Consider the following 18,168-nt stretch of genomic DNA (forward strand, 5'->3'; position numbering starts at 1 on the left):
TTGGAGTGCAGTGGCACCATCTTGGCTCACTGCAGCCTCCGCCTCCTGGGTTCAAGCGAGGCTTCCTGCCTCAGCCTCCTGAGTAGCTGGGATTACAGGTGCATGCCACCAAGGCTGGCTAATTTTTGTATTTTTAATAGAGATGGGGTTTCACCATGTTGCCCAGGCTGGTCTTGAATGCCTGACCTCAAGTTATCCCCCCGCCTCAACCTCCTAAAGTGCTGAGATTACAGGTGTGAGCCATCACACCCGTCACAAACTAATAATTTACTGGGTATTTGGTAAAGTGACAACATTTAAGAAATGACTTAGTAGCTGTGTTGCATTTGAGGATCGTTTTTACAATAGAAGATCTCCTGCTTGTTTTCCAGGAGGTGAGTTTTAACATGTTAGATGTGGCAGATGGAGGCCTGCTCAACAGCGTGAGACGTTTGCTGTCCGACATCTTCATTCCTGCTCTCAGAGCCACGAGCCATGGCTGGGGCGAGCTCGAGGGCCTTCAGGACGCAGCTAACATTCGGCAGGAGTTCTTGAGCTCCCTGGAAGGCTTTGTGAACGTCCTGTCGGGTGCACAGGAGAGTTTGAAGGAGAAGGTGAGGACGAATAAGCTGTTCCTTTAAAAATGATCAGGTGGTCAACAAGCACAGTACCTAAGTGTGTAATGCTTCTCTTGGATGGTCTTAATTCCTCTATGTTGCAGTTCTTCAAAAATGTTGGTAGGCAATTTTATTGCTCCTTCAAGACGTGGTGGTGATTAGATTTCAATTTCTACAGTTTGTAATGATCAACACATTCAGGGGTTCCATAAAAACGTTGGCAGTGATGTAGGGCTTTACCCTGTCAGTCAGATGAGTGACTCCAAAGGCAAGAGTCAGAAATGCTTATGGCACTGCTGTGCATCCTAGAATGAAAGGAATTTGGAACCGAAGTGTCTGTGTGTGTGTGGTGGGGCAGCAGATGGAGGTGGGAAGAGATCCTGAAGAAGCAGAAGAAGGAAAGAGGAACTGATATGTTTGGAGAGAGCAAGTTGGATCCTGTGGTTCAGTCAATGATCAAAAGGGCCTTTAAGAATAATTTTGGCAAATGTGAGATTTAGCTTCTGTATGATTTGTGCTGTTTATAATAAGTCTGTGTTTGTGATTACTTGGGGCAGAGGTTGATGGATGCATGCATGCGTGTGTGTGTGTGTGTGTGTGTGAGTGAGAGAGAGATAAAGATAGAGTGAGAGCGCAAGACATTGAGAGAGAGAGAGAAAGAGAGAGAGAGAGAGAAGATAAGGGAATAACAGAGACGACAGAGCCCAGATCAGGCATGTAGGGGCAGGAAGGGAAATGGATCCTATGGTCATGATGACAGTGTGACACTCTGCCCTCCATTCCCGGGAATGCTGATCCTGCTGGGATTGGGGAAGGGGCATTATGCTTTCCAAAGGATGTGGAATGGGGGAGTTAAGCAAATTTTATCCAGACAGACACAGGATGACTCCAGCTAACACCCGAATTATATTTGTGATTAACTGTGATGGAGGGCAGACCAAAATGCAGGTTGGACCAAATAAAATTGTTGACATTCTGTGGAAAAAAGCAGTGTTTTTTCTCATATGGGTCCACTTCATACTGCAATAAAAGTATTAACAAAATAGGATGGGTCCCCAGGTGGGAGGAGGCATTCTTTCTGAGTGGGAGAGGGCAGCGGGCTTTGGGTTGAATTGTGAGGGTGTGTAGGATCACAGGGAAGTGTTGAAAGGTTCCGTCAGTCTCGCGGCAGCGTGGACAAAGGCACGTGGGAGTGGAGGGGAGGTATGTGCTACCCGGCGGGCTTTCCAGAGCGCTGTCAGAGTGCAGCAAAGTGGAAAACACAGGGCCCGTGGTCTGTGTGTTTTACAAAAGCATCATCTTATTATTTAATTTTCATTCTAATTAGGTGAATCTTCAAAAGTGTGACATACTTGACCTGAAAAACCTAAAGGAACCTACGGACTACTTGACTCTAGCAAATAACCCTGAGACCTTGGCAAAAATAGAGGATTGTATGAAAGTATGGATCAAACAGACAGAACAGGTAATTTTGAGAAACCAAACATCCATTTCAGGTGCCACGTTACTTCACTAGACAGTGGGAGAAGGTGTATTCACATACGAATATGTGAACTCTTTGTTAAGAGTTCTTAACTCTTTGTTAAGAATAAAACTCTTTGTTAAGAGTTTTACTGTAAATCCGTGAGGAGGTGAGAGGTCCAATGTGGTTTTCATTTACTGTCATGAATTAAGAAGAGGTAGTAAGAATTCTAAGAAATGAAAGAAAATGGCTGTATGTACTTACACCACTCGAAGGCTGCACTTTGCCTCTTTCTTTTCTCAAGGTCTAGTTTACTTTGGAGAGAACCCCTGTAGAAGCATGAGGAGTTTTCTCATTTAGTATGTCCTCCAAAAGGGAGCTTGAGACTTAATGATAAAAAAAAATTCAGAAAAGTTCTCAATGAAGGAATGAAGGTGGACATTACATTAAAAAGTAAGCACAATTAAAATCCACTAGCCTGAACCATGCAGTTTAACAAGGCCATGTTCCTCCAAGGTTATAGAGTAAATGAATAGCCAAGAAAAATTCCTGAAGTCAAGGCCTTCAGAAGCTCGTTACAGCTCATTAAATAGGTAGTTTTCCATTGCAGATTGGGTGACCGTAGTTAGCAACAGTATACTGTATATTTCAAAGTGTTAGGTTGGTGCAAAAGTAATTGTGGTTTTTGCCATTACTTTCGATGGCTAATTACTTTTGCACCAATCTAATACCTGGAATAGAGGACTTGAAATGTTACCCACACATAGAAATGTTAAGTACGCAAGGTGATGATACCCCAAATACTCTGACCTGACCATGACACATTCTACACATATAACAAATACTCACATGTACCCCATAAATATGTAAAATAAGCATTAATAAAAGAAAAAAGTATGAATCAAAAATCTTAAAAAACCCCCCAAAATATAAGCTATTTTCATATGAGGAAAGCATAAGTGGTTTTCAGTTAAAACAGGTCAAAGAAATTTGCACTGAAGTTTTAAAAATGGATACATGCTAAGTTAGTAAAAGATTGTTATTGGAAGCATGGAATACGCATACATCATGATCCAGATAGGATAATTGATTTCCTTATTTTTTTTTGCTCGCGTATAACTTTAGTATCTCCAGCCCCATGCAATGGCTCATGTTTTCCCCGCACATTTGCAGGTTCTTGCTGAAAACAATCAGCTGCGGAAGGAAGCGGATGACGTTGGGCCACGAGCGGAGCTGGAGCACTGGAAAAAAAGACTCTCCAAGTTTAACTACCTTTTGGAACAACTGAAAAGCCCAGATGTGAAGGCTGTGCTGGCGGTGCTTGCGGCGGCCAAGTCAAAACTGCTGAAGGTCGTCAGCCATTTCATTTTGCCTCGTGAAGTGGGAATAAGAGTTCTCTATGCATATTTTCAAGTTATAGAGTGATTAGGAGCAAAGAATGTTATTATACCTCGAGGAAAAACATTGACAATTACATAATATTTCCCTCGTATAACTTTGGAGGCTGTGGCAATAGTCTTTGAATTAAAGACATTTGTTAGCTGGTATACATGTATGTATATATGTTATTAGAGGGCATTGCATGTAATTAAGACAGAACATGATAGCATGTTTATATACATATATCTATATATTATGATTTCAGACAAGCTAGAAATAAAAATAATGAAAACTCACCCAATCCATATTTATTTTTTAGTCCTTGTATATTAGTTTTATATTGCAAAACAACCCCCAAACTTAGCAGCTTAAAACAACCAATAGTCCAGGCGCGGTGCCTCACACCTGTAATCCCAGCACTTTGGGAGGCTGAGGCAGGCAGTTCACAAGGTCAGGAGTTCGAGACCAGCCTGGCCAATATGGTGAAACCCCATCTCTACTAAAAGTACAAAAATTAGCTGGGCGTGGTGGCGCGTGCCTGTAGTCCCAGCTACTTGGGAGGCTGAGGCAGAAGAATCGCTTGAATCCGGGAGGTGGAAGTTTGCAGTGAGCCGAGGTCGTGCCACTGCACTCCAGCCTGGGTGACAGAGTGAGACTCTGTCTCAAAAAAACAAACAACAACAACAAAAAAACCAGCCAATATTCTAATCTCGGAGTCTATGGGCCAGGAATCTGGGTGCAGCTTAGCTGGGTGCCTCTGACTCTGGGTATCTCATGGGGCTGCAGCTGTGATGTGGGTTCATCTTAGGGCTCAACTCGTGGAAGATCTGCTTCCGGGTTCACTCATCTGGTTGTTGCTGCCTTCAGCGCCTTGCTGGCTGTTGGCTAGAGGCTTCCTTCAGTTCTTTCCCACATGGGCCTCTCTGTAGAACAGCTTAGAACATAGCAGCTGGCTTCCCTTAAAGGGAGCAAGTGAGGGAGGGCAAGAGAGCACCCAACCTAGAAGCCACGATCTTTATGTGAATTAATTCTGGAAGTGACATCCTATCACTTTAGCCATATTCTCCTTATTAGAAGCAAGTCACTAGATTCAGTCCATGATCAAGGAGAAGGGACGAATACAAGAGCTTGAATACAGGGAGTTTGTGGTCATTGGGGACCATCATAGAGGCTGCCTAACTCACCTGGCATTGGTGCTAGAAAGACTATTTGTTAACTATTTGCATGGGTCTTATTAGCTATTTGCATGTTTTGATACATGCAAATAATCCAAATAATCAATAATAATTTGTTACAATAAACATGCTATAGATTTACTTTATTTTATTCCTCAATGAAATAGCAGAGATCAGCCTTGCAATACAGTTCAGAAATACTATCAGTCGGACTTCCATGAAGTCAATGGAATGTATTGACATGCTAAATAATTTCCTTTTACTTCTCTCACTTTTAGATTATTTTTCCATTTCTAAGTTCCTAGCTCATAGCACAGTACTGGCATATGGTTGGCAGATAATAAACAATTACTACATTAATGGATAAATGTATAGGGATATAGGAAGGGAGTTCAGGTTAGAATAGAGGAAAGATAGAAAATATGGTAGTGAGGTATCAAATGGGTCTGGTGCAGGGGAAAAGGTGTGAGTTTAAAGGGAGGTGCTGTCCTCTTGGTGCTCTAGGATAGTCATGGCACAGATTTTATATGAGAAGCCCTCGAAGATATGCTTTAAAAAGTTTAGTCAAAAGTTTTAAATTGCTTTCCAGCATAGCAATATCTCTTGCCTCTCTGGATTCAGTTTTATGTGAGATGCACAGAAAGTCTGGCCTAACAGACTTGTGGTGACTGTTAGCAGCGGTTATGTTGGAAGTTCCTCTATGAATAATTACATTAAAATTGGTTTTCCGTATTGTGCTTAGACTTGGCGGGAGATGGATATTCGAATCACTGATGCAACTAATGAAGCGAAGGACAATGTGAAATACTTGTATACACTTGAAAAGTGTTGTGACCCTTTGTACAGCAGTGATCCAGTGAGTTAAGGATTTCTACTCTTTCAGTCTATAGATAACTCTTTTTGCACTAGCTGAACTGAATATTGAATTTTGGTTCATCGATATTACAGTTCATTGGAAAGGTCTTAGAAACTTTATTTTCAAGAAAAATATATATATGTATATGTATATGTATATACACATACACACAGATACCTATATTTCTATATCTATTTCTCTAAACAGTCTATCTCCTATCTGTTGAAGATGTATATGAGATGTTATATTTTAAAACATTTATTGCATGTTACATTTTCCATTAAATATTGCAAAGGGCATTCTGAACTACATATCTCAAAGAACTGTAGGAAAAATCATTAGCTGGTGATTTTTCTTTTAATCTTTTAGCTTTAAGAAGTGCCTGCTTTTACTTATTACAACATTAACTGTTATTAACCGTTCATCCTTAATAATAGTTAACAGGTAACTCACTGTTGCTTGTCATTAACAGCAGATCAATGTTTCTTCCATTGAAATAAAATTTGATTAACCATATATGACTAATATAATAAAATTCATATTAAATATATTATTTTCATGTAAAGCATTAGATAGTATTTTAAAATCTTTAATAGAAATCTCTTAAACTTTATTTTAATGCAGATGGAATGGTTAATCTATTAGAATTTTGCTGAATTTGATGATTTTTTTCTGAAAACTTTGATGGTATCTTTCAGCTATCCATGATGGATGCTATTCCTACACTTATAAATGCAATTAAAATGATCTATAATATCTCTCATTACTATAACACTTCTGAGAAGATCACATCTCTGTTTGTAAAGGTAAGTGCATGATGTAGAGTTCATGTTCATTTATATTTCTTTGCCAATGATCAATTTTTTGATAATTAAAAATTACCATCTTGGCTCAGTTCAATATGTATGTATCTTAAAATTTTAAAAAGGCTTAGGCTATCAATAGAGATAGAATTAAATTTATGTCAGAGGTTGATTCTAGCAAATCATAAAGCATTATTTCCCAAAGTAATTATTATGATAAATATTTTATTATTTATATAATACAAATGAAAAAAGATTTCTTTCCCTATGTGGTTTAGCACATCATGTATTCCTACCGGGTAAATTTTAATTAAGGAAAGCTATATTTAACTGACTATCTCTTGTTTCATATTTCATATGCCACTGTTCCAAATTTATTTGATGCCACAGTTGTTTACTTGGTGTTATTAGAACAGTAATCATGGTAATAAAAGCCACTTGCAATGTTCTAGGAATCTATAAAGCAATTATAATGATTCTGCCAAAAAACATAACGATGCTTAAACCTTATGTCCTAACTCGTAAGTGTTTATGGTAAGCACTGTTGCCATTCTCATTCTGAATAGTCTCTAAGAAGTAAATGACTTTTTCATTATCAAAGCAAAAATCTTAAATGTTGTATTAAAATAGAAGAGTTTTTGACTCATGAAGATTTGTGTTCTGAATACGCAGTAGGAAGCACAGTTCTTCCTGGGAATAAAGACATCCAGCCTTAAGAGCTCAATGGGAAACTTCTTCCTTCCCTCATATAGATAGTTCAGGTAGACAGGAGGAATGACTGCAAAATTCCCTCCCAACTTCCTTATACTTTAAAATTATATGTTAGGGTTGCGAGAGTATTCCCTGAGTAAATGACACCCAAAAGTAAATTTGTGTTATTAATGTAGATTTTATGCATATTATTTGCAAAACATGATTTAGCATAAAATAATGAAACCACCATTTAATTATGGAAAACCTTTCATTATGGAAATGTTGAATTAGGTACAAAAGGAGAGAGAATTGTATACTATAATGCCATGTACATATCACCTAGATTCAGCAGATATCCACGCATGGCTGATCTTGTTTCACCTATACCCCCACCCCTTGCACTGTAAATCCTGGGCATCATATCATTCCATGGATACAGCATAGTCATTTTAATTTTCCTTGTGCTTTATGCAAAAAATTAATATATTTCTGAGGATTTTTGTAAAGTTTGGAGAGATGAATAAAATGTTAGTGGTTTTGTACATTAGTTTCCTTCTCTCTGTGGCCTTCTCCTTTTGACATTTCCATTGCTGATCTTGGTCACATGAAAAGATCAGGATTGGCAGTATTTTACATGGTGCTAGTAAACTGTGAGTTAGATATTTAGAGCAGGTTACCTAAGGAGATTTGTGGAAACTCATCAGTTTTTAGGGAAGGAAATGAATCATTCCGTGGTTGGTTAAGACATTCATCCTGCATAAACAAGGTGGCCCAAATTGTTGATTTTCCATGGTGCTTCCAACTCTGCGATTTCACAAATGATTTTGACAATATCAAAGGGTTATTGGTTGTGATCTGTGATGGAAAAAGAAATAAACCCAAGCTCAAGTTAGAAGATGGTGAACTCTGAGAAGTGGAAGAGTTAAGGACCTTCTAGTTCAGTTTACAATCCATGGCTGTTTTATGTGCTTAACATCATTTTATTGGAAAATCCCAGGTGACAAATCAGATTATATCTGCATGTAAAGCCTATATTACCAATAATGGAACCGCTTCCATCTGGACCCAGCCACAGGATGTTGTTGTAGAAAAAATACTATCTGCGATTAAACTGAAACAGGTAATGGTTAGTTTAGTATTTAGAGGTTCTATTATTTTTGTCTTATTTTTGCTGAGACCATCTTAAATCATTTTGTAATTATTACATCTTTGGTTGCTAAAAAGAACAGTGATTCTTAACTATTAAGAAAATGGAATGTTAATATACCTTCCCAGGAAATTTATTCACTTTTTTTTTACCCTTCTTGGGAGCCTACTATGTCCTGATACCACAGTAAGTACTAGAGATACAAAGACAACTAATATGAGGTAGTTTTCCTTAAGCGTCTTAAAGATGAATGGAGAGAGAGTCACAGAAGGACGCTATTACCAAAACCGTGGGACCAAGATGGGAAGGCCACACCTTTGAGTTGCATCATGAGTAACCCAATTAGAATCTGGAATTGCTAGATTAGAGGAGGTGAAAAGATGATTTCCAGGCTGATGAGTGAGTACATGCAAAGGCATGAAACTATGAAAAGGCTTATAATTCCATCCTAATTTTTCTGTTGCCTTCACTTAAAAAAATAAAATTTCTTGTTCCCTTTGTTGTATATTTTTGTATATTTTTCTTTTGATTTTAAGGAATACCAGCACTGCTTTCACAAGACAAAACAAAAGCTTAAACAAAATCCAAATGCAAAACAATTTGATTTTAGCGAGATGTATATTTTTGGAAAATTTGAAACTTTTCACCGACGCCTTGGCAAGATAATAGACATCTTTACAACCCTCAAGACGTATTCAGTCCTGCAAGATTCCACAATCGAAGGGCTGGAAGACATGGTCACTAAATACCAGGTATTGTACTTTCAAGCTATATTTTCTACCATAATCCACAACTAAACTTCAATATTTTATGCAAATAACAGTGTTTAGAATGATTCAAGTCATCCATCTGTAATGTAAAATATAAATAATCTCATGGCCTTTTAACCATAAAGAAATTAGATTTATTTGAGAATTGTGTAATGGTGCTAATATGTTCTTTTCAGGTGTGTGGTTATAAGAATGACTTTCCAATAGTCTAAAATTAATCACCATTAAAAAAGCATTTTCATTAGTAGCACAAGAAAAATGTTTAAATGTGACTTATTATTTTATTTATTCATCCAAGAAATATTTAATGAAGACTATACTGTGTCAGGCATTAGTCGACACCAGCTACTGTGTGGCACTCAGTTATCTCTGCATTTAAGCATTTTATTTGGACCCATATTAAAAAATATAAAGGACATGATTTTATTCTAGATCTGACTTCCCTAATTATTTTGATTTTTAACTACTTTATCTTGTCATGGTATCTGTGTGACTAATTTTAGTTTTGAAAGTGGGCATAGTGACCTAATAACATTTTGAAGATGTTAGAAAAGCAATTTACAAACAATTTGCTTTAAATTCTTAATATGGACATAGTCAATTTTTTTCTTTTTTTGGGGATGCTGACACTAAATCTTAAAGTTTTTTGGTACTTGAATTTGAAAAGGATCATATAATTAACCAGTATACACTAATTTTTGTACTCTAACAGTTTAGACCAATATAAGGAATCTTTTTTATTTCCTGAGTATACCAAGTTTTGGGAGAGAAAAAGAAAAGATTTTTATATAGCAGGAAACATTTTAAGTTTACTGACAGATAGTAGATGTGCAATAAATATCTGTCAAGACAATAATTAAGTAGATCGAGTTTGAATAATTGCTGTAAATGTCACGATTAATCATTTCCTTTATTTAACTTAATAATCTTAAGTGACCATTAAATCCCATCATAGAGCGGGATTTTCTCAAGTCCCCAAATCTTTAAAATTACTACATCAAAATGTAGTAGCTTTTCTATACTTCTTTTAGAAAGCTACATGTGTATGTGTGTGTATATATATATATATATATATATATATATATGCATACACACACACATACTTTTGATTCATTTGATATTAAGGAACATCAGCACTGTAAATCCTAGACATTGTGTCATTCCATGCATGTATACATTGTGTGTGTATGTATATTTTATATAACATTCCATGCATATGCATGTTATATAAAAAAGTATATGTATATATACACACACACAATTTCTAAATAGAACTAATTTTGTAGTTATGCAACATGAAAGAGTAGGTTGTTTTATCTAGTAAACTTGATTCAAGAAGTTATGCTGTTTATACACTTTTGTCTATTGAGAGATTTGATGTTTAAATGGAAGTGACTTTGAAGAGGAGATTGTAGAAGAAGGAGGCCCAATATTCTTCATAAAAATTATATGCTTCTGTCAACAATGTGGGCACCTGAGTTTGAGAATGGCTTAGTACCTGGTTAAGAAGAATCACAGAGCATTATAGCTCATTATTCAAAGCAAACAAAGCTTCTGATAATAGTATTTTCAAGGAGATGAACTTCCTAGTTTGTACTTTCCTAGTCATAGGCTGCAGCTTTGCAGGGCAGTAGGCAGCAATTAATTTTAGAGAGGTTTTAAGTGGTGGATTCCAGTTTGATATTTTTAAGACGTTTGGGGCTTGGAAGATAGTAACTCATCTGTAGATATAACATAATTTATTTTCTTCCTATGTTGTTTGTGTTCTGTGAAAGCCTTATTTATTTTCTGAGAAGATTTAAACTATTCAACACAAAATATTTTGGTAAATTCTACTCTGGGCTTTAAAAATTTATTTCAGATATGATTAACAATAAAATTTTAGTGAAAAAAAAACAATTTTCAGATGTGACTTTTATTTTATTTTATATTTTCAAAAATACATAAAACTTCATGAAAATGCTGTCCAAGTGATTTCTTTGAATGCAGTATGGCAACCTTATACTGCCTATAAAATAATAAGCATGAAACAATGTGAGTAAAAAAATGAAGCTTCCTTTAAACTTATTTTTTTTGGCAATTATTGTATAGGCTCTACATTTAAGGGTCATATTTAGTTAGGTAATTTAAGAATATTGAAATACTATCTAATTTATCTCATAATATTTCAGGGCATTGTGGCAACCATAAAGAAAAAGGAATACAATTTCTTAGACCAGCGGAAAATGGATTTTGACCAAGATTATGAAGAGTTTTGCAAGCAGACTACTGACCTTCATGTAGGTTGTATAATACAATTCCTGTTGACAGTCGTGTGTTTATTTTTTCCTTTCTGTATAATGCTGTTAATCATTACCCATTCAGAAGGCAGAAGTGTCTTCATCATGGAGGTGACCGAGAGCAACCTTAGCCTGTGTTTCATGATTTCAGATTAATAATTGAAGGCTGTTTTTCATGGATTAAAGGGTCATAAATATAGCTTTGGCTAATGATGTGTATGAGACTTCTCCATGTCTTCCATTGAAGTTCTTAGAAAGTTAACTTTCATCTTCTGTTGAACACTGCGGCATGATTAGAATATAGATGCTTATTTCCATTTGTCACTGTGTAGCAATGATTATGACCAGAGGTAGCTCAGGCAAATGGTCAGCAATGTCTGGCAGATTCCAAGGCCTGGTTGCCACTGGCCTTAGTAACGGTGGCGCCAGGACCAGCTCAGCATCTGGACCCTGCTTGGTCTTGCAACCCCTTTCTCTCTTCCTTCTTTCACTGCTCACTGCAGACCAGCCGTCTTGCCTTGCAGCTCACATGAGCAGTTTATGGCATCAGCAGCTTCTGAGGCTGTTTCACAGGACCAGGCCAGCTCCAGATTCCCGAGGAAGGGGTTGGGCTGGCCAGTTCTGGTGAGGTGCCTAGTACTGGGCCTCTCAATTGTGAGATCCTGTGGTGGACACAGGCAGGATGGGATCCGCTGGGTCATTGGGAATGTATTTATTATCAGGAAAGGGGAGTCAGGGAGGGTAAGATGGGAAGACACACAACAGGTATCTACCATAATGAATATGCGGACATTTTCTCATCCCAGTGTGGTGCAAATGTCTATCTTTCTGACTATAAGAGGAAAATAGCCACTCTATTTCTTCTTTCCCAGGGTTTCTGATTTGCATTAAATGTGTGCACTTCAGAGTAAAAGGAGACACCTTAGGAGGAGTGAGTTCCGTGTTAGAATGAGTCGTAACAAAGCTAGCTAATTCTATGTGCCAGGTACTGTTCTAAGCACTTTGTATGTGCTAATTCATTTAATAATCATAACAATGTGTCAAGTGGATCCTCTTGTTACCCTCATTTTGCAGAGGGGGAAACTGAGAAACTTCCCTGTGAGGTGAAGTGGTTTGCCCAACACAGGCATAACAAGGGGTGGAGTTGGGGTGAAACCCAGGCAATCGGCTTTAGAATTCAACTTTTTTAACCATTGTGGCATGCAGCAGTCTTCATGTGATGGGAGGGAAGAGTGCCTATAATAATTTAAGCAATGAATTCTTTTTTTTTTTTTTTTTTTTTTTTTTGAGACGGAGTCTCTCTGTGTCGCCCCAGGCTGGAGTGCAGTGGCGAGATCTCGGCTCACTGCAAGCTCCGCCTCCCGGGTTCGCGCTATTCTCCTGCCTCAGCCTCCCGAGTAGCTCGGACTACAGGCGCCCGCCACCTCGCCCGGCTAGTTTTTTGTATTTTTAGTAGAGACGGGGTTTCACCGTGTTAGCCAGGATGGTCTCGATCTCCTGACCTCGTAATCCGCCCGCCTCGGCCTCCCAAAGTGCTGGGATTACAGGCTTGAGCCACCGCGCCCGGCCATGCAATGAATTCTTTTGGGGGCAGATTCAGACATAAGGATAGTGGATCTTGGTCTCTTTTTGATGGAAATTGATGAATAATGGCAGATTCTGATATTCACCTGTGTTTCCCCAGCAGTGTCTGACCACGTGGTACTTCTGTAGCTTATATGTGGAACTTAGATGGTAAGCACCTCAAATGCAGGGATCATGTTTTATTCCCATATATAAATAAGAAGATGTAGATTTATTGCAATGAAACAAGCATTTGCTATACAGCAATTATGTATTATACTTCTATGCTGTAGGTTATGAATATAGAAATAAATCAAGTAGATATGCCTTCGCAGCTCATAGTCAGAAAGGAGGCAGATGGTGAAATGATTAAAATATAAGCACATACATAAGAACAGAGTAATGAATTTAGCATTTAAAAAAGGGCAAATGGGGCTAAAGTGGCTAGTTATGAAAGAATGCTACTCTGATACTGTATGAAAAAGTGAGGATTCAAAAATAAAGAGACATAGCTCAAGGCCTACAAAAATGTATTGGGAGATCAGGCCTGCGAAACATTACATAGGATTTGATAATGTGAAACTAGGAAAAGATAATCTGATACTTCTGCTTGGCTGGGGTTAGGAAAGCCTTCAGAGAGGAGGAGGCTGTGGTTGATGCTAGAAAGATGTTTTTGTGGTTATATTTTCCATGGTTTCAACTACCCAGGGTCAACTGTGGTCTGAAAATAGGTGAATATAGCACAATAAGATATTTTGAGAGAGAGGCCACATTCACATAACTTTTATTACAGTATATTGTTAAAAATTGTGCTATTTTATTATTAGTATTGTTGCTCATCTCTTACTCTGCCTATTTTGTAAATTAAACATCATTATGTTTGTATGTATGTACAGGCAAAAACATAGTATATATAGGGTTTGGTTTCAGTCACCCACTGGGGGTTTTGGAACATATTCCTGAAGATAAGAGGGGACTACTGTATTAGTCCCCATTCTACTCAGCCTTCTTAAAAGAAATTCAACACTATTATCCGTCTTGTCTTCCACCTCAGAATTTGTTCACTTCTGTCTTTGGTTTACCAATGAGTTTTTCTTTGACTTATACTTCTTTATTCCTTTGTCCGTTCTCTTTCTCTTAACTAATTGTTCTGCAGTGTCTCTTTAAATACTCACCCATTCATGAATTCAGCCTTCACCTTTATAAAACTGGGGCAAAAATACCTTCCCATGACTCTGTATGGAGTAAAGGCGGTGATGCATCCTGGGGTCTTGGAGAGACTCAGCAACAGTGGCATCTCGAGTGTAAGACTTCATGAGTGATTTGCATCAGGGTGGTGTCCAGGGCTCCCCTGTCAAAGGGATCACAGCCTGGAATCCTCTCCAGATTTAGGGTTCATGCTGGTACTAACAGGTCAAAGAGGGCAGCGTGTTGGAACCAAGTGGGCTGTTGGGAGTCTAGAAGCATGCTGATCCCAGCAGATGGAGAAGGCACTACTTAGTAAAGGATGGGTGTTGAGGTGGCAAACTGAGTTAAAAGAAAACTTTGTGGGAGCTGAGACCCCTACTAATGGGAAGACGAATATGAAGATTCCACAACCCAGATCCCACAAACTGTAAGGATGGACCAAAGCTCAGAACAAGAAAATTAAGTCTAGGTCTTACATGTTGACAAAGAGTTCAGCCCAGGCCTTTGCGAAGCCATAGGGTAGAAAGGCAAGGAAAAACCAGAAAAACTGTTAGGGCTCAGTAGAGATTTGCTGTTTTCTGAAGGAGAGGGAGGCAGTGGAAGGGTTATAAATGCTCTAGTTTTCATAATTTATAAATAGAGTTTTTTTTATGTAGTGAAAAAATGTAGATGTTTATTTAGGTAGGCTAACTGTGCTGTTTTTTAATGCAAGAACATTTTTTCATCCTAGGATGTGGACTTAGCAGAAGAAATAATGTCACTTAAAAAATACATATACTTCCAGTAGAAGTAGCTGAAACTATTGAGGGCAAGGAAGTATTGTAATAGGCTTCCAGATCTTTCCGTTTTGGAGCTTTGCTGTATCAGGCAGGAGATTTGCAGCTTACCCATTCCCCACCCCGCCAATAGCTCCGTCTCCTCCACAGGTAGTGTCTCCTGCGGTGGTCTGGATATTGCCAACTGGTTGTATTACTGTATTACTTCTGACCTAACATTACTGAAATCAAACCCCTTTAGGTACTAATTCTTATTGCATATCAAACTAGTCTCCTCATTTTAATACTACATCAATTAATGTCTCTTCAAGTTTGCAAGGACTTAATTAAAACTTCTGACTGGTAAGTTGAAAAAAAGTTGTTCACTTTGTCTTGAAGCATGAAATATAAAATAAGGAAATAATTTTTCTATGTTTTATTTAACTAAATTTAGATTTTAATTATAGCTCTGCACTAAAGCTTAGGATACACAAAGAATAAATTGTGCTTAGTTTTTTGGTGCAATGTTTTTGCGGGGGAGGGTCACAGTTACATGATAGTGTAAGATGTGTGACGTTCTCAGAAGAATCCCTAACGACCACCCATACAGGCATGCTCCACCACACCCGGCTAATTTTTTGTATTTTTAGTAGAGATGGGGTTTCACCATGTTGGCCAGACAGGTCTCAAACTCCTGACCTCAAGTGATCCACCTGCCTTGGCCTCCCAGAGTGCTGGGATTACTGTCGTGAGCCACCATGCCTGGCCTCATTCTGCTAGATTCTGATTTGACAGATGCTTTCGGTGTGAAATTGCATTCACCCCACTTCTCTTGCTTAATTTTGCCAAAGGTTAGTCTGTATTATTATTTTCCCCAAAGAGCAGCTTTGGAGATGTTAATCTTGTCTCTTGTTTCTTTGTTTTTAATTTTATTACATTTTGCTTTAAAACATTTTTTCTTCTTTCTTTGGATTTATTATTTTTACCTTTCTTCAACTGGCAGCGTAGCTCATTAATTTCAATTTCTTTTCTTTTTCTCTTTAAAATAGGTGCATGAAAGTCTATATCTTTTCCACAAAGTGTCACTATTGCTGTTTCTTACAAATTTTAATATGTAGTACATTTGTTGTTGTTGAGTTTAAAGTATCACATCATTTTCATTATGATTTGTTATTTTGCTCATGGATTATTTAAAAGCATTTTTGGCTTTTTATTATACTCTATGGGCTCTTATTTTATTTTGACTTAGATTATTATATTTTGATGTGAGAACATGGAATACTTTATGTCAGTATTTTGGTATTTACTGAGATGTCCTCCGTGGCCTAGTTTGTGGTTAAGATTTGCAGATGTTCCATGTGTACTTGAAAAAAGTAGTGTTTTCTGTCGGGATTTGGGGTCTTCCGATGTCACTATATCACACTTTTAATTGGGTTATTCAAATATTTTAGGCCCTCATTAAATATTTTTTAAAGAGAAGTTTTAGATTCGCAGCAAAATTGAGAGGAAGTACAGAGATTTCCTGTATTCCCCCACATTCCCCAGAATGCATAGACTCCCCCATTATGAACATCCCCCAATAGGGTGGTTCATTTGTTACAACTGATGAACCTAAATTGACACATCATTATTATCTAAAGTCCACAGTTTACATTAGGGCTCACTCTTGGTGTTATACATTCTGTGGGTTTGGACAAATATATAAGGATGTGCATCCACCGTGATAATATCATGCAAAGTGTTTTCCTACCCGAAAAGTCCCCTGTGCTCCACCTATTCATCCTTCCCTCTCCCAGCAGCTACTATCTTTTTACTGTCTGTGTAGTTTTGCCTTTTCCATCTAGTCGGAAGCATACAGAATATGCCCTTTTAGATTGGCTTCTTTTAATTAGTAATATGTGTTTGTATTTTCTTCATGCCTTTTCATGGCTGGATAGCTCATTTCTTTTTAGCATGGAATAATATTCCATTATTCAGTTGTGAGGTACCACAGTTTATCCAGTCACACACTGAAAGACATCTTGGTTGCTTCCAAGTTTTGACAACTATGAATAAAGCTGCTATAAACATTGGTGTGTAGATTTTTGTGTGGATATAAGTTTTTAACTTCTTTGGGTGAGTACCAAGAAGTATGATTGCTGGATCATATAGTATGAGCGTTTTTAGTTTTGTGAGAAACCACCAAACTGTCTTCCAACATGGCCATACCATTTTGCATTCCCACTGGCAATGAGTTAGTAGAGTTCTTGTTGCTCCACATCCTCACCAGCATTTGGTGTTTTCAGTGTACTAGATTTTGACCATTCTAATATTTGTAGTGGTATACTGAATATCTTCTGATCTTCTTTGTCTGAGTTCTTTTTGTGTTGCTATAACAGAACTGCAGACTGGGTGATTTATAAAGAAAAGAAATTTATTTCTTACAGTTCGGGAGACTGAGAAGTCCAAAGTTGAGGAGCCTGCATCTGGTGAGGGCCTTCTTGCTGCATGGCAGAAAGGTGAAGAGCGAGAGAGCCTGAGAAAGCAAGAGAGGGTTGAGCTCGTTTTTATAACAACCCACTCCTGTGATAACATTAATCCACCAATGGGAGCAGAGCCCTCAAGGCCTAATAACCTCTTAGCAGTGCCGCCTCTTAATATCATCACGATGGCAATTAAATTTCAACAGGAGTTTTGGAGAGGACATTCAAACCATAGCATGCTTGATCCATGGGTTTCTAAGAATCTGTGCATATATTTTGATTCGATTGGTTAAACACAGACTCGAAATTGGCATATCTGCCAAAGAAATTGTTCCCATTAACACTAAATTATGACCATATTTATCTTCAGTGAGGCTCTTTGTCTTACAATCAATTTTGTGAATTATTTATATGGCTACTTCAACTTTCTTTTGGTTATTATTTACCTGAAATAAACATTTTTTCTGTTCTTTTACTTCCTACTATTTCTTTCTTTCTTTCATTTTTTTTTTTGAAACAGGGTCTTGCTCTGTCACCCAGGCTGGAGCACAGTGGTGTGATCTTGGCTCGTGGCAGCCCCGATCTGCTGGGCTCAAATGATCATCCCACCTCAACCTCCTGAGTAGTTGAGACTACAGCTGCACGCCACCATGCCCAGCTAGTTTTTGTATTTTTTGTAGAGTTAGGGTTTTGCCATGTTGCCCAGGCTGGTTTCAAACTTCTGGGGTCAAGGGATCTGCCCACCTTGGCCTCCCAATGTTCTGGGATTAAAGGCGTGAGCCACTGTACCTGGCCTACTATTTCTTAATTATTATATTTTAAACATGTCTCTTTAAAAGTGCAATGGTTGGATTATATACATATAATACACACACACACACACATGCAATCCACATATATAGAATCCATATATATATAAAATCCATATATCTATAATTTATAAATAGTATCCTTATATATAATTCAACACATGCACATATATAATCCCCATATATATAAAATCCATGTATCTATAATACATATATCTATAATTTTTATA

At 37.7% G+C, this 18,168-nt stretch overlaps 1 protein-coding gene across 1 annotated transcript in view; it reads left to right on the forward strand.

The window, feature by feature from the left end:
• Nucleotides 1–18,168, forward strand: part of LOC105492325 (dynein axonemal heavy chain 5) — a 257,015-nt gene that overhangs the window by 22,956 nt on the left and 215,891 nt on the right. Inside the window, exons 5-12 of the mRNA XM_011759339.3 lie at nucleotides 372–593; nucleotides 1,924–2,061; nucleotides 3,232–3,408; nucleotides 5,356–5,469; nucleotides 6,168–6,275; nucleotides 7,963–8,085; nucleotides 8,649–8,864; nucleotides 11,054–11,161. Of these exons, the coding sequence (XP_011757641.2) occupies nucleotides 372–593; nucleotides 1,924–2,061; nucleotides 3,232–3,408; nucleotides 5,356–5,469; nucleotides 6,168–6,275; nucleotides 7,963–8,085; nucleotides 8,649–8,864; nucleotides 11,054–11,161 (1,206 nt within the window). The remainder of the gene's footprint in view (nucleotides 1–371; nucleotides 594–1,923; nucleotides 2,062–3,231; nucleotides 3,409–5,355; nucleotides 5,470–6,167; nucleotides 6,276–7,962; nucleotides 8,086–8,648; nucleotides 8,865–11,053; nucleotides 11,162–18,168) is intronic.

The sequence above is a fragment of the Macaca nemestrina genome, chromosome 6 (assembly GCF_043159975.1).
Source record: "Macaca nemestrina isolate mMacNem1 chromosome 6, mMacNem.hap1, whole genome shotgun sequence".
Lineage (NCBI taxonomy): Eukaryota > Metazoa > Chordata > Mammalia > Primates > Cercopithecidae > Macaca > Macaca nemestrina.